The sequence below is a fragment of the Rhinopithecus roxellana genome, chromosome 14 (genome assembly GCF_007565055.1).
Source record: "Rhinopithecus roxellana isolate Shanxi Qingling chromosome 14, ASM756505v1, whole genome shotgun sequence".
Classification (NCBI taxonomy): Eukaryota; Metazoa; Chordata; class Mammalia; order Primates; family Cercopithecidae; genus Rhinopithecus; species Rhinopithecus roxellana.
In genome coordinates, this window is record NC_044562.1 from 130,381,426 (window position 1) to 130,395,143 (window position 13,718).

General features: G+C 40.2%; 1 protein-coding gene across 1 annotated transcript in view; it reads left to right on the forward strand.

The window, feature by feature from the left end:
* The window catches only part of LOC104673357 (thrombospondin type-1 domain-containing protein 7B-like), a 327,106-nt gene that overhangs the window by 191,098 nt on the left and 122,290 nt on the right, over window positions 1-13,718 (forward strand). Inside the window, exon 6 of the mRNA XM_030916127.1 lies at window positions 137-270. Coding sequence (XP_030771987.1) covers window positions 137-270 — 134 coding nt within the window. The remainder of the gene's footprint in view (window positions 1-136; window positions 271-13,718) is intronic.

Below are 13,718 nucleotides of genomic sequence, written 5' to 3' on the forward strand. Positions count from 1 at the left end.
TTGGGAAAGTAATTTGGCTGTTTGGGCCAGAGTGCAGTTTCTTGGGTTATGTTCAGCAAGCATTACTAAAAGATAGGCTATTTTTCTATAAGTTGGATAGTTCCTCATAATTGTTTTTCTTTCCTGTTCTTGACAGGTACATGAGGCAGTCCCATGTTACAGTGAGTGCAATCAGTATTCCTGGGTTGTAGAACACTGGTCTTCATGCAAAATCAACAATGAGCTGAGGTCCCTGCGCTGTGGAGGAGGAACACAGTCTAGGAAAATCAGGTGTGTGAAAATGGAGAGATTTGGGAAATAGGGGGAAGCGGAACTTATACATTTTTTATAAAAACAGCAGTGATGTTTATCCAAGTACACTCGATTTTCATGACATATACTCTGGTTTTTGCTCATCTTTGAAATATTCATTGAAATGTGTGCATCCTGACCTGCCACATGTGTATAGTAGGGTTCCCTCTGCAGTGCAGCCATAATCCTTTAGCATATCCTGCAAATGACATTGGTGTGAGAACCACCTGCATGGAGCAGGCTGGTGTCACTCCACTGATTCATGGCCGTCATTCTTAACAAATTAGGAGATTCTGACTGTGTTGCCATTTCTCTCTTTCGCATTATGGTTAGTATAGTTGATGAACATTTTTCTTAACTGTGGATGTTGACAATTAAAAAGGTTACTTTAAACCCCATGATTAGCCTTGGAAACTAAAGTCTGAGAACGCCTATGAACAGTAGCAATACATGTTAATATAAGAGGAACACATCTCTGAGAGAATTTAGTGAATACTAGATTATTTACTGTGGAAACTGATTTGAAGTTTTTGGCTTATAAATATAGCAATGTTAACCAAAGGAAATACATGACCTGAGTTTGTCAAGATAGTCTATTTTGAAACGATTTTGAAAGAAAGAAGAACAGTGTCCTTACCAACTGAGGATAATGGCAATGAACATTAGACAATTAAAACAGCAAAAGTTACAATATCTATACATAATGATTAGTATGTAAAATAAATAAGAAGCATAACTTAGTTTATTCCTGCACATGCATAGTGTATTATTTTGTCAGATTTAGGAAACTGTGTTTCAAATGGACAGTCAGTGTCCAAATCAGGTAGCTGCCTATTGAGTTAACTGTTGGAAGTCAGTTGCAAGGCAGAGCCTGGTTATGTCATTGATTGTTATTCAACATCTGTGAAATATACTTTATTCAGTAATTGAGTATATACCCACTATTTATGACAGTCTCAATGTTGCAAAATCACTGGTAGTCATGTTGAAAGGAAGAACTGCTGGCGAAATTATAAAGTTGCTTCTCCCCACCAGCTGAAGCAAATGCCTAATAGACAAATTATCTTTCTTCCATTTGTTCATTGCCCTTTCTTCTGGGAACTCAGATGCTCAAGCCATTGCAAATTTGGGGCTTTTACCTTTTTCTTTTTAAAATCTGTGTCTCCTATGTCTTATTCTCTCATGGTTTTGAAAAACGATGGACCAACCTAGCTTGTAAAGTAATATCTAAATGAACTGTGGCATCTCTTACTTGTATCCTATTCAGGCCTCTTAGGAATATTCAAGGAAAATCTCAGAAGAAAAAGAAAAGCTTTAAGAGAATAAATTGCTATGGACAGAATTGTGGAAGGTTTATTGAGGAAAACGCACTTGAACAAGAAGGCCTTTCAGTCATTTGCCTCAGCTTAAACCTACAAAGCCTAATATAATACAAGCAGTATAACTACGAAGCATAACTCTATAATAGGATGAATTGTATATATTCCAACCCCTTCCCCACGAAAAAAATCTGTATGTCTAAGTTCTAACCCTCAGTAGCTCAGATTTGGAAATAAATAGGATCTTTAAAGAAGTAATTAACGTAAAATGAGGTTATTGGTATGGGTCCTAATCCATTCTAACTGGTGGCCTTATAAGAAGAGAAGACTAGGACACAGACATACATAAAGGAAAGACCATGTGAAGACAGGGAGAATATGCCCATCTATAAACCAAGGAGAGAGGCCTCAGGAGAAAAAAAAATCCAGATTACACCTTGATCTCAGACTTCTAGTCTCTAGAATTATGAGAAAATAAATTTCTGTCATTTAAGTGACCCAGTCTGTGGTATTTTATTATGGTAGCTGTTTCAGCTCATTCTGCTATGACAGAATACTGGAGACTTAGCAATTTATAAAGAAAAGAAATTTATTTGGCTCATGGCTCTGGAGACTGGGAATTCCAAGGACAGAGCAGCAGCTTCTGGCAAGGGTTTTAGTACTGTTTCATAACATGGCAGGAAAGTAGAAGGGCAAGCAAGCATGTGAGAATGAGACTACAAGAATGAGCCAAGCTTGCTTTTACAACAGTCCACTCCCATGAGAACAAACTCACTTGTGTAAGAACTCAATACTAGAATAATGACATTCATAAGGGTTCCACCTTCAAGACTCAATTACATCTTAAAGACCTCACATCTTAGTACTATTACACTGGCAATTACATTTTCAACACATGAATTTTAGAGTGACATATTCAAACCGTATCATTCTGCCCCAGCCCCCTAAAATTTATGTCCTTTTCACTTGGTGGAAGCTTCTGGCAAGGGCTTTTTGTACTGTATCAAAATGAAGTGGAGGGCATCACATGGAGAGAGGGCAACAGCTTGCAGGTTAGCTCAGGTCTTTCTCTTTCTCTTCTTATAAAGCCACCAGTCTCATCATGGTGGCTCCACTCTGATGACTTAATCTAATCCTGATTATGTCCCAATGGCTCCATCTCCAATCAACATACACATTTGGGAGATTAAGTTTTCAATACACGAAACTGGGGGAACACATTCAACCCACTGAGGTAGCCCTAGAAAACATACATACGCACAATGCACCATGCTGTATGTACATAATTACTTTTAAATATGTGAAGCAGATCTTCCAGTTACCTTGCATTCTGAACTATTATTGACCTTAAAGTCTTATAATGAATGGAATAGCTCATCGGTTCTCTTTCTTAAAACCTTCCAACTGTAGGACATCTTCATAGTTCATCCATGACTAGAATCAATTATTAAATCAAAAATATTTATGAATATTTACCTTCTATGTATCAAATATTGTTCTAAGCACATCAGATAAAAGAGTGAATAACATTTTTGTCCTCCAAGAATTGACAATATAATGTCACTGAGTCGAATTTGGTCCATTTGCTCACATGCAGTGGAAAGCCAAACACTGAAGCACCAGGTTTTTGCAGCAAGAAAAGTTCATTGTAAGTTCGTTGATAAGGAGATAGGAGGAAATGTTTAAATCTGCCTCCCTGAGTTAGGTCATGTTTTATAAGCATAAATAACAAGGTATGGTCTGATTGGATCTTGCAATAAGGTGATGCTGAGAGACATGATTCGAGTGGATCCTCCTATAGGGTGATGCCGGGGACTTGACCTGATTGATCCTACATCCTACTGTGCAGTATCCACCTCTTAATTCAGTCCCTCTTCTGAGTACTTACATTCTCCTGGTGCTTAGTTCATCTGGGCATGCCCATTGGGTTTCATAACTTTAGTGTAAGGACACATGGCAACTGAAAAACAACTCAGAAAGTGGCGCCAAGATGTCCGAATAAGAACAGTTCCAACCTCCAGCTCCCAGTGTGAGTGACACAGAAGATGGGTGATTTCTGCATTTCCAACTGAGGTCTGGGTTCATCTCACTGGGGCATGTCAGACAGTGGGTGCAGGACAGTGGGTGCAGCCCAACAAGTGAGAGCTAAAGCAGGGCAAGGCATCGCCTCACCCAGGAAGCACAAGGGGGAAGGGAATTCCCTTACCTAGCCAAGGGAAACCATGACACACAACACCTGGAAAATTGGGTCACTCCCACCCTAATACTGTGCTTTACCAAGGGTCTTAGCAAACAACACACCAGGAGATTATATGCCCCGCCTGGCTCAGAGGGTTCCATGCCCACAGAGCCTCCCTTATTGCTAGCACAGCAGTCTAAGATCTAACTTCAAGGCGGCAGCGAGGCTTGGGGAGGGGCGCCCGCCCAGCTGCGGAAGCGCCTGCGCAGCTGGGAAGCTCGAACTGGGTGGAGCCCATGGCAGCTCAAGGAGGCCTGCCTGCCTGCCTCTGTAGATTCCACCTCTGGGGACAGGGCATAGCCAAACAAAAGGCAGCAGAAACCTCTGCAGATGTAAATGTCCCTGTCTGACAGCTTTGAAGAGAGCAATGGTTCTCCCAGCACAGAGTTTGAGATCTGAGAACAGACAGACTGCCTGCTCAAGTGGGTTCCTGACCCCTGAGTAGCCTAACTGGGAGATATCCACCACTAGGGACAGACTGACACCTCACACAGCCGGGTACATCTCTGAGACAGAGCTTCCAGAGGAACAATCAGACAGCAAGATTTGCTGTTCAGCAATATTCAGTCTTCTGCAGCCTCCACTGCTGATACCCAGGCAAACAATGTCTGGAGTGGGCCTCAAGCAAACTCTAACAGACCTACAGCTGAGGGTCCTGACTGTTAGAAGGAAAAATAACAAACAGAAAGGGCATCCACACCAAAACCCCATCTGTATGTCACCATCATCAAAGACCAAAGGTAGATAAAACCACAAAGATGGGGAAAGAGCAGTGCAGAAAAGCTGAAAATTCTAAAAATCAGAGCGCCTCTCCCCTTCCAAAGGAACGCAGCTCCTCACCAGCAACAGAACAAAGCGGGACGGAGAATGACTTTGACGAGTTGAAAGAAGAAGGCTTCAGACGATCAAACGTCTCCGAGCTAAAGCAGGAGGTACAAACCCAGTGCAAAGAAACTAAAAACCTTGAAAAAAGATTTGATGAATGGCTAACTAAATAACTAATGTAGAGAAGTCCTTAAATGACCTGATAGAGATGAAAACCATGACATGAGAACTACATGACAAATGCACAAGCTTCCGTAACCAACTTGATCAACTGGAAGAAAGGGTATTAGTGATTGAAGATCTAATGAATGAAATGAAGTGAGAAGAGAAGTTGAGAGAAAAAAAGAGTAAAAAGAAATGAACAAAGCCTCCAAGAAATATGAGACTATGTGAAAAGACCAAATCTATGTCTGATTAGTGTACTTGAAAGTGATGGGGAGAATGGAACCAAATTGGAAAACACTCTGCATGATATTATCCAGGAGAACTGCCACATTCTAGAAAGGCAGGCCAATATTCAAATTCAGGAAATACAGAGATCGCCACAAAGATAGTCCTCGAGAAGAGCAACTCCAAGACACATAATTGTCAGATTCACCAAAGTTGAAATGAAAGAAAAAATGTTAAGGGCAGCCAGAGAAAAAGGTCGGGTTACCTACAAAGGGAAGCCCATCAGACTAACAGTGGATCTCTCGGCAGAAACTCTACAAGCCAGAAGAGAGTAGAAGCTGATATTCAACATTCTTAAGGAGAAGAATTTTAAACCCAGAATTTCATATCCAGCCAAATTAAGTTTCATAAGTGAAGGAGAAATAAAATCCTTTACTGACAAGCAAGTGCTGAGAGATATTATCACCACCAGGATGGCCCTACAAGAGCACCAGAAGGAAGCACTAAACATGGAAAGGAACAACCAGTACCAGCCACTGCAAAAACATGCCAAAATATAAAGACCATCGATGCTAGGAAGAAACTACATCAACTAACAAGCAAAATAACCAGCTAACATAATGACAGGATCAAGTTCATACATAACAATAATAACCTTAAATGTAAATGGGCTAAATGCTCCAATTAAAAGACACAGACTGGCAAATTGGATAAAGAGTCAAGACCATCAGTTTGCTGTATTCAGTAGACCCATCTCATGTGCAGAGACACACATAGGCTCAAAATAAAGGAATGGAGGAAGATCTACCAAGCAAATGGAAAACAAAAAAAGGCAGGGGTTGCAATCCTAGTCTCTGATAAAACAGACTTTAAACCAACAAAGATCAAAAGAGAAAAGAAAGCCATTACATAATGGTAAAGGGATCAATTCAATAAGAAGAGCTAACTATCCTAAATATATATGTACGCAATACAGGAGCACCCAGATTCATAAAGCAAGTCCTTAGAGACTTATAAAGAGACTTAAACTCCCACAGAATAATAATGGGAGACATTAACACCCCACTGTCAACATTAGACAGATCAACGAGACAGAAAGTTAACAAGGATATCCAGGAATTGAACTCAATTCTGCACCAAGCAGACCTAATAGACATCTACAGAACTCTCCACCCCAAATCAACAGAAAATACATTCTTCTCAGCACCACATCACACTTATTCCAAAATTGACCACATAGTTGGAAGTAAAGCACTCCTCAGCAAATATAAAAGAACAAAAATTATAACAAACTGTCTCTCAGACCACAGTGCAATCAAACTAAAACTCAGGATTAAGAAACTCAATCAAAACCACTCAACTACATGGAAACTGAATAACCTGCTCCTGAATGACTACTGGGTACATAACGAAATGAAGGCAGAAATAAAGATGTTCCTTGAAACCAATGAGAACAAAGATACAACATGCCAGAATCTCTGGGACACATTTAAAGCAGTGTGTAGAGGGAAATTTATAGCACTAAATGCCCACAAGAGAAAACAGGAAAGATCTAAAATGGACACCCTAGCATCACAATTAAAAGAACTAGAGAAGCAAGAGCAAATGTATTCAAAAGCTAGCAGAAAGCAAGAAATAACTAAGATCAGAGCAGAACTGAAGGAGATAGAGACACAAAATCCCTTCAAAAAATCAAGGAATCTAGGAGCTGGTTTTTTGAAAAGATCAACAAAATTGATAGACCACTAGCAAGATTAATAAAGAAGAAAAGAGACGCGAACGACTCTGTCTGACAGCTTTGGGGAGAGCCGCGGATCTCCCAACGCGGAGGTTGAGATCTGAGAACGGACAGACTGCCTGCTCAGGTGTGTCCCTGACCCCTGAGTAGCCTAGCTGGGAGAAATCCCCCACTAGGGGCAGTCTGACACCCCACACCTCACAGGGTGGAGTACACCCCTGAGAGGACACTTCCAAAGGAAGAATCAGACAGGTACACTCGCTGTTCAGCAATATTCTATCTTCGGCAACCTCTGCTGCTGATACCCAGGCAAACAGGGTCTGGAGTGGACCTTAAGCAATCTCCAACAGACCAACAGAGAGTCCTTCTGACTGTCAGAAGGAAAACTATCAAACAGGAAGGACACCTATACCAAAACCCCATCAGTTCGTCACCACCATCAAAGACCAGAGACAGATAAAACCACAAAGATGGGGAAGAAGCAGGGCAGAAAAGCTGGAAATTCAAAAAATAAGAGCGCATCTCCCCCTGCAAAGGAGCGCAGCCCATCACCAGCAACGGATCAAAGCTGGTCAGAGAATGACTTGGACGAGAGGAGAGAAGAAGGCTTCAGTCCATCAAACTTATCAGAGCTAAAGGAGGAATTACGTACCCAGCGCAAAGAAACTAAAAATCTTGAAAAAAGAGTGGAAGAATTGACAGCTAGACTCATTAATGCAGAGAAGATCATAAACGAAATGACAGAGATGAAAACCATGACACGAGAAATACGTGACAAATGCACAAGCTTCAGTAACCGACTCGATCAACTGGAAGAAAGAGTATCAGCGATTGAAGATCAAATGAATGAAATGAAGCGAGAAGAGAAACCAAAAGAAAAAAGAAGAAAAAGAAATGAGCAAAGCCTGCAAGAAGTATGGGATTACGTAAAAAGACCAAATCTACGTCTGATTGGGGTGCCTGAAAGTGAGGGGGAAAATGGAACCAAGTTGGAAAACACTCTTCAGGATATCATCCAGGAGAACTTCCCCAACCTAGTAGGGCAGGCCAACATTCAAATTCAGGAAATACAGAGAACGCCACAAAGATACTCCTCCAGAAGAGCAACTCCAAGACACATAATTGCCAGATTCACCAAAGTTGAAATGAAGGAAAAAATCTTAAGGGCAGCCAGAGAGAAAGGTCGGGTCACCCACAAAGGGAAGCCCATCAGACTAACAGCAGATCTCTCGGCAGAAACTCTACAAGCCAGAAGAGAGTGGGGGCCAATATTCAACGTTCTTAAAGAAAAGAATTTTAAACCCAGAATTTCATATCCAGCCAAACTAAGTTTCATAAGTGAAGGAGAAATAAAATCCTTTACAGATAAGCAAATGCTTAGAGATTTTGTCACCACCAGGCCTGCCTTACAAGAGACCCTGAAGGAAGCCCTAAACATGGAAAGGAACAACCGGTACCAGCCATCGCAAAAACTTGGCAAAATGTAAAGACCATCGAGGCTAGGAAGAAACTGCATCAACTAACGAGCAAAATAACCAGTTAATATCATAATGGCAGGATCAAGTTCACACATAACAATATTAACCTTAAATGTTAATGGACTAAATGCTCCAATTAAAAGACACAGACTGGCAAACTGGATAAAGAGTCAAGACCCATCAGTCTGCTGTATTCAGGAGACCCATCTCACATGCAGAGACATACATAGGCTCAAAATAAAGGGATGGAGGAAGATCTACCAAGCAAATGGAGAACAAAAAAAAGCAGGGGTTGCAATCCTAGTCTCTGATAAAACAGACTTTAAACCATCAAAGATCAAAAGAGACAAAGAAGGCCATTACATAATGGTAAAGGGATCAATTCAACAGGAAGAGCTAACTCTCCTAAATATATATGCACCCAATACAGGAGCACCCAGATTCATAAAGCAAGTCCTTAGAGACTTACAAAGAGACTTAGACTCCCATACAATAATAATGGGAGACTTCAACACTCCGCTGTCAACGTTAGACAGATCAACGAGACAGAAAGTTAACAAGGATATCCAGGAATTGAAGTCATCTCTGCACCAAGCGGACCTAATAGACATCTATAGAACTCTCCACCCCAAATCAACAGAATATACATTCTTCTCAGCACCACATCGCACTTATTCCAAAATTGACCACATAATTGGAAGTAAAGTACTCCTCAGCAAATGTAAAAGAACAGAAATTATAACAAACTGTCTCTCAGACCACAGTGCAATCAAACTAGAACTCAGGACTAAGAAACTCAATCAAAACCGCTCAACTACATGGAAACTGAACAACCTGCTCCTGAATGACTACTGGGTACATAACGAAATGAAAGCGGAAATAAAGATGTTCTTTGAAACCAATGAGAACAAAGATACAACATACCAGAATCTCTGGGACACATTTAAAGCAGTGTGTAGAGGGAAATTTATAGCACTAAATGCCCACAAGAGAAAGCAGGAAAGATCTAAAATTGACACTCTAACATCACAATTAAAAGAACTAGAGAGGCAAGAGCAATCACATTCAAAAGCTAGCAGAAGGCAAGAAATAACTAAGATCAGAGCAGAACTGAAGGAGATAGAGACACAAAAAACCCTCCAAAAAATCAATGAATCCAGGAGTTGGTTTTTTGAAAAGATCAACAAAATTGACAGACCACTAGCAAGGCTAATAAAGAAAAAAAGAGAGAGGAATCAAATAGATGCAATAAAAAATGATAAAGGGGATATCACCACTGACCCCACAGAAATACAAACTACCATCAGAGAATACTATAAACGCCTCTACGCAAATCAACTAGAAAATCTAGAAGAAATGGATAAATTCCTGGACACTTACACTCTCCCAAGGCTAAACCAGGAAGAAGTTGAATCCCTGAATAGACCAATAGCAGGCTCTGAAATTGAGGCAACAATTAATAGCCTACCCACCAAAAAAAGTCCAGGACCAGATGGATTCACAGCTGAATTCTACCAGAGGTACAAGGAGGAGCTGGTACCATTCCTTCTGAAACTATTCCAATCAATAGAAAAAGAGGGAATCCTCCCTAACTCATTTTATGAGGCCAACATCATCCTGATACCAAAGCCTGGCAGAGACACAACAAAAAAAGAGAATTTTAGACCAATATCCCTGATGAACATTGATGCAAAAATCCTCAATAAAATACTGGCAAACCGGATTCAGCAGCACATCAAAAAGCTTATCCACCATGATCAAGTGGGCTTCATCCCTGGGATGCAAGGCTGGTTCAACATTCGCAAATCAATAAACGTAATCCAGCATATAAACAGAACCAAAGACAAGAACCACATGATTGTCTCAATAGATGCAGAAAAGGCTTTTGACAAAATTCAACAGCCCTTCATGCTAAAAACGCTCAATAAATTCGGTATTGATGGAACGTACCTCAAAATAATAAGAGCTATTTATGACAAACCCACAGCTAATATCATACTGAATGGGCAAAAACTGGAAAAATTCCCTTTGAAAACTGGCACAAGACAGGGATGCCCTCTCTCACCACTCCTATTCAACATAGTGTTGGAAGTTCTGGCTAGGGCAATCAGGCAAGAGAAAGAAATCAAGGGTATCCAGTTAGGAAAAGAAGAAGTCAAATTGTCCCTGTTTGCAGATGACATGATTGTATATTTAGAAAACCCCATCGTCTCAGCCCAAAATCTCCTTAAGCTGATAAGCAACTTCAGCAAAGTCTCAGGATACAAAATTAATGTGCAAAAATCACAAGCATTCTTATACACCAGCAACAGACAAGCAGAGAGCCAAATCAGGAATGAACTTCCATTCACAATTGCCTCAAAGAGAATAAAATACCTAGGAATCCAGCTTACAAGGGATGTAAAGGACCTCTTCAAGGAGAACTACAAACCACTGCTCAGTGAAATCAAAGAGGACACAAACAAATGGAAGAACATACCATGCTCATGGATAGGAAGAATCAATATCGTGAAAATGGCCATACTCCCCAAGGTTATTTATAGATTCAATGCCATCCCCATCAAGCTACCAATGACTTTCTTCACAGAATTGGAAAAAACTGCTTTAAAGTTCATATGGAACCAAAAAAGAGCCCGCATTGCCAAGACAATCCTAAGTCAAAAGGACAAAGCTGGAGGCGTCACGCTACCTGACTTCAAACTATACTACAAGGCTACAGTAACCAAAACAGCATGGTACTGGTACCAAAACAGAGATATAGACCAATGGAACAGAACAGAGTCCTCAGAAATAATACCGCACATCTACAGCCATCTGATCTTTGACAAACCTGAGAGAAACAAGAAATGGGGAAAGGATTCCCTATTTAATAAATGGTGCTGGGAAAATTGGCTAGCCATAAGTAGAAAGCTGAAACTGGATCCTTTCCTTACCCCTTATACGAAGATTAATTCAAGATGGATTAGAGACTTAAATGTTAGACCTAATACCATAAAAACCCTAGAAGAAAATCTAGGTAGTACCATTCAGGACATAGGCATGGGCAAGGACTTCATGTCTAAAACACCAAAAGCAACGGCAGCAAAAGCCAAAATTGACAAATGGGATCTAATTAAACTAAAGAGCTTTTGCACAGCAAAAGAAACTACCATCAGAGTGAACAGGCAACCTACAGAATGGGAGAAAATTTTTGCAACCTACTCATCTGACAAAGGGCTAATATCCAGAATCTACAAAGAACTCAAACAAATATACGAGAAAAAAACAAACAACCCCATCAAAAAGTGGGGAAAGGATATGAACAGACATTTCTCAAAAGAAGATATTCATACAGCCAACAGACACATGAAAAAATGCTCATCATCACTGGCCATCAGAGAAATGCAAATCAAAACCACAATGAGATACCATCTCACACCAGTCAGAATGGCAATCATTAAGAAGTCAGGAAACAACAGGTGTTGGAGAGGATGTGGAGAAATAGGAACACTTTTACACTGTTGGTGGGATTGTAAACTAGTTCAACCATTATGGAAAACAGTATGGCAATTCCTCAAGGATCTAGAACTAGATGTACCATATGACCCAGCCATCCCACTACTGGGTATATACCCAAAGGATTATAAATTAGTCTACTACAAAGACACATGCACACGTATGTTTATTGCGGCACTATTCACAATAGCAAAGACTTGGAATCAACCCAAATGTCCATCTGTGACAGACTGGATTAAGAAAATGTGGCACATATACACCATGGAATACTATGCAGCCATAAAAAAGGATGAGTTTGCGTCCTTTGTAGGGACATGGATGCAGCTGGAAACCATCATTCTTAGCAAACTATCACAAGAAGAGAAAACCAAACACCGCATGTTCTCACTCATAGGTGGGAACTGAACAATGAGATCACTTGGACTCGGGAAGGGGAACATCACACACTGGGGTCTACCATGGGGAGGGGGGAGGAGGGAGGGATTGCATTGGGGAGTTATACATGATATAAATGATGAATTGATGGGTGCTGACGAGTTGATGGGTGCAGCACACCAACATGGCATAAGTATACATATGTAACAAACCTGCACGTTATGCACATGTACCCTAGAACTTAAAGTATAATAAAAAAAAAAAAAAAAAAAAAAAAAAAAAACATAATCCCTAAAAAAAAAAAAAAAAAAAAAAATAAAGAAGAAAAGAGAGAAGAATCAAATAGACGCAATAAAAAATGATAAAGGGGATATCACCACCGACCCCACAGAAATACAAACTACCATCAGAGAATACTATAAACACCTCTATGCAAATAAACTAGAAAACCTAGAAGAAATGGATAAATTCCTGGACACATACACTCTCCCAAGACTAAACCAGGAAGAAGTGGAATCTCTGAATAGACCAATAACAGGTTCTGAAATTGAGGCAATAATTAATAACCTACCAACCAAAAAAAGTCCAGGACCAGATGGATTCACAGCCGAATTCTACCAGAGGTACAAGGAGGAGCTGGTACCATTCCTTCTGAAACTATTCCAATCAATAGAAAAAGAGGCAACCCTCCCTAACTCATTTTATGAGGCCAACATCATCCTGATACCAAAGCCTGGCAGAGACACAACAAAAAAAAGACAATTTTAGACCAATATCCCTGATGAACATCGATGCAAAAATCCTCAATAAAATACTAGCAAACCGAATCCAGCAGCACATCAAAAAGCTTATCCAACATGATCAAGTGGGCTTCATCCCTGGGATGGAAGGCTGGTTCAACATATGCAAATCAATAAACGTAATCCAGCATATAAACAGAACCAAAGACAAAAACCACATGAATATCTCAATAGATGCAGAAAAGGCCTTTGACAAAATTCAGCAGCTCTTCATGCAAAAAACTCTCAATAAATTTGGTATTGATGGAATGTATCTCAAAATAATAAGATCTATTTATGACAAACCCACAGCCAATATCATACCGAATGGGAAAAAACTGGAAGCATTCCCTTTGAAAACTGGCACAAGACAGGGATGCCCTCTCTCACCACTCCTATTCAATATAGTGTTGGAAGTTCTGGCCAGGGCAATCAGGCAAGAGAAAGAAATCAAGGGTATTCAGTTAGGAAAAGAAGAAGTCAAATTGTCCCTGTTTGCAGATGACATGATTGTATATTTAGAAAACGCCATCATCTCAGCCCAAAATCTCCTTGAGCTGATAAGCAACTTCAGCAAAGTCTCAGGATACAAAATTAATGTGCAAAAATCACAAGCATTCTTATACACCAATAACAGACAAACAGAGAGCCAAATCATGAATGAACTCCCATTCACAATAGCTTCAAAGAGAATAAAATACCTAGGAATCCAACTTACAAGGGATGTGAAGGACCTCTTCAAGGAGAACTACAAACCACTGCTCAATGAAATAAAAGAGGACACAAAAA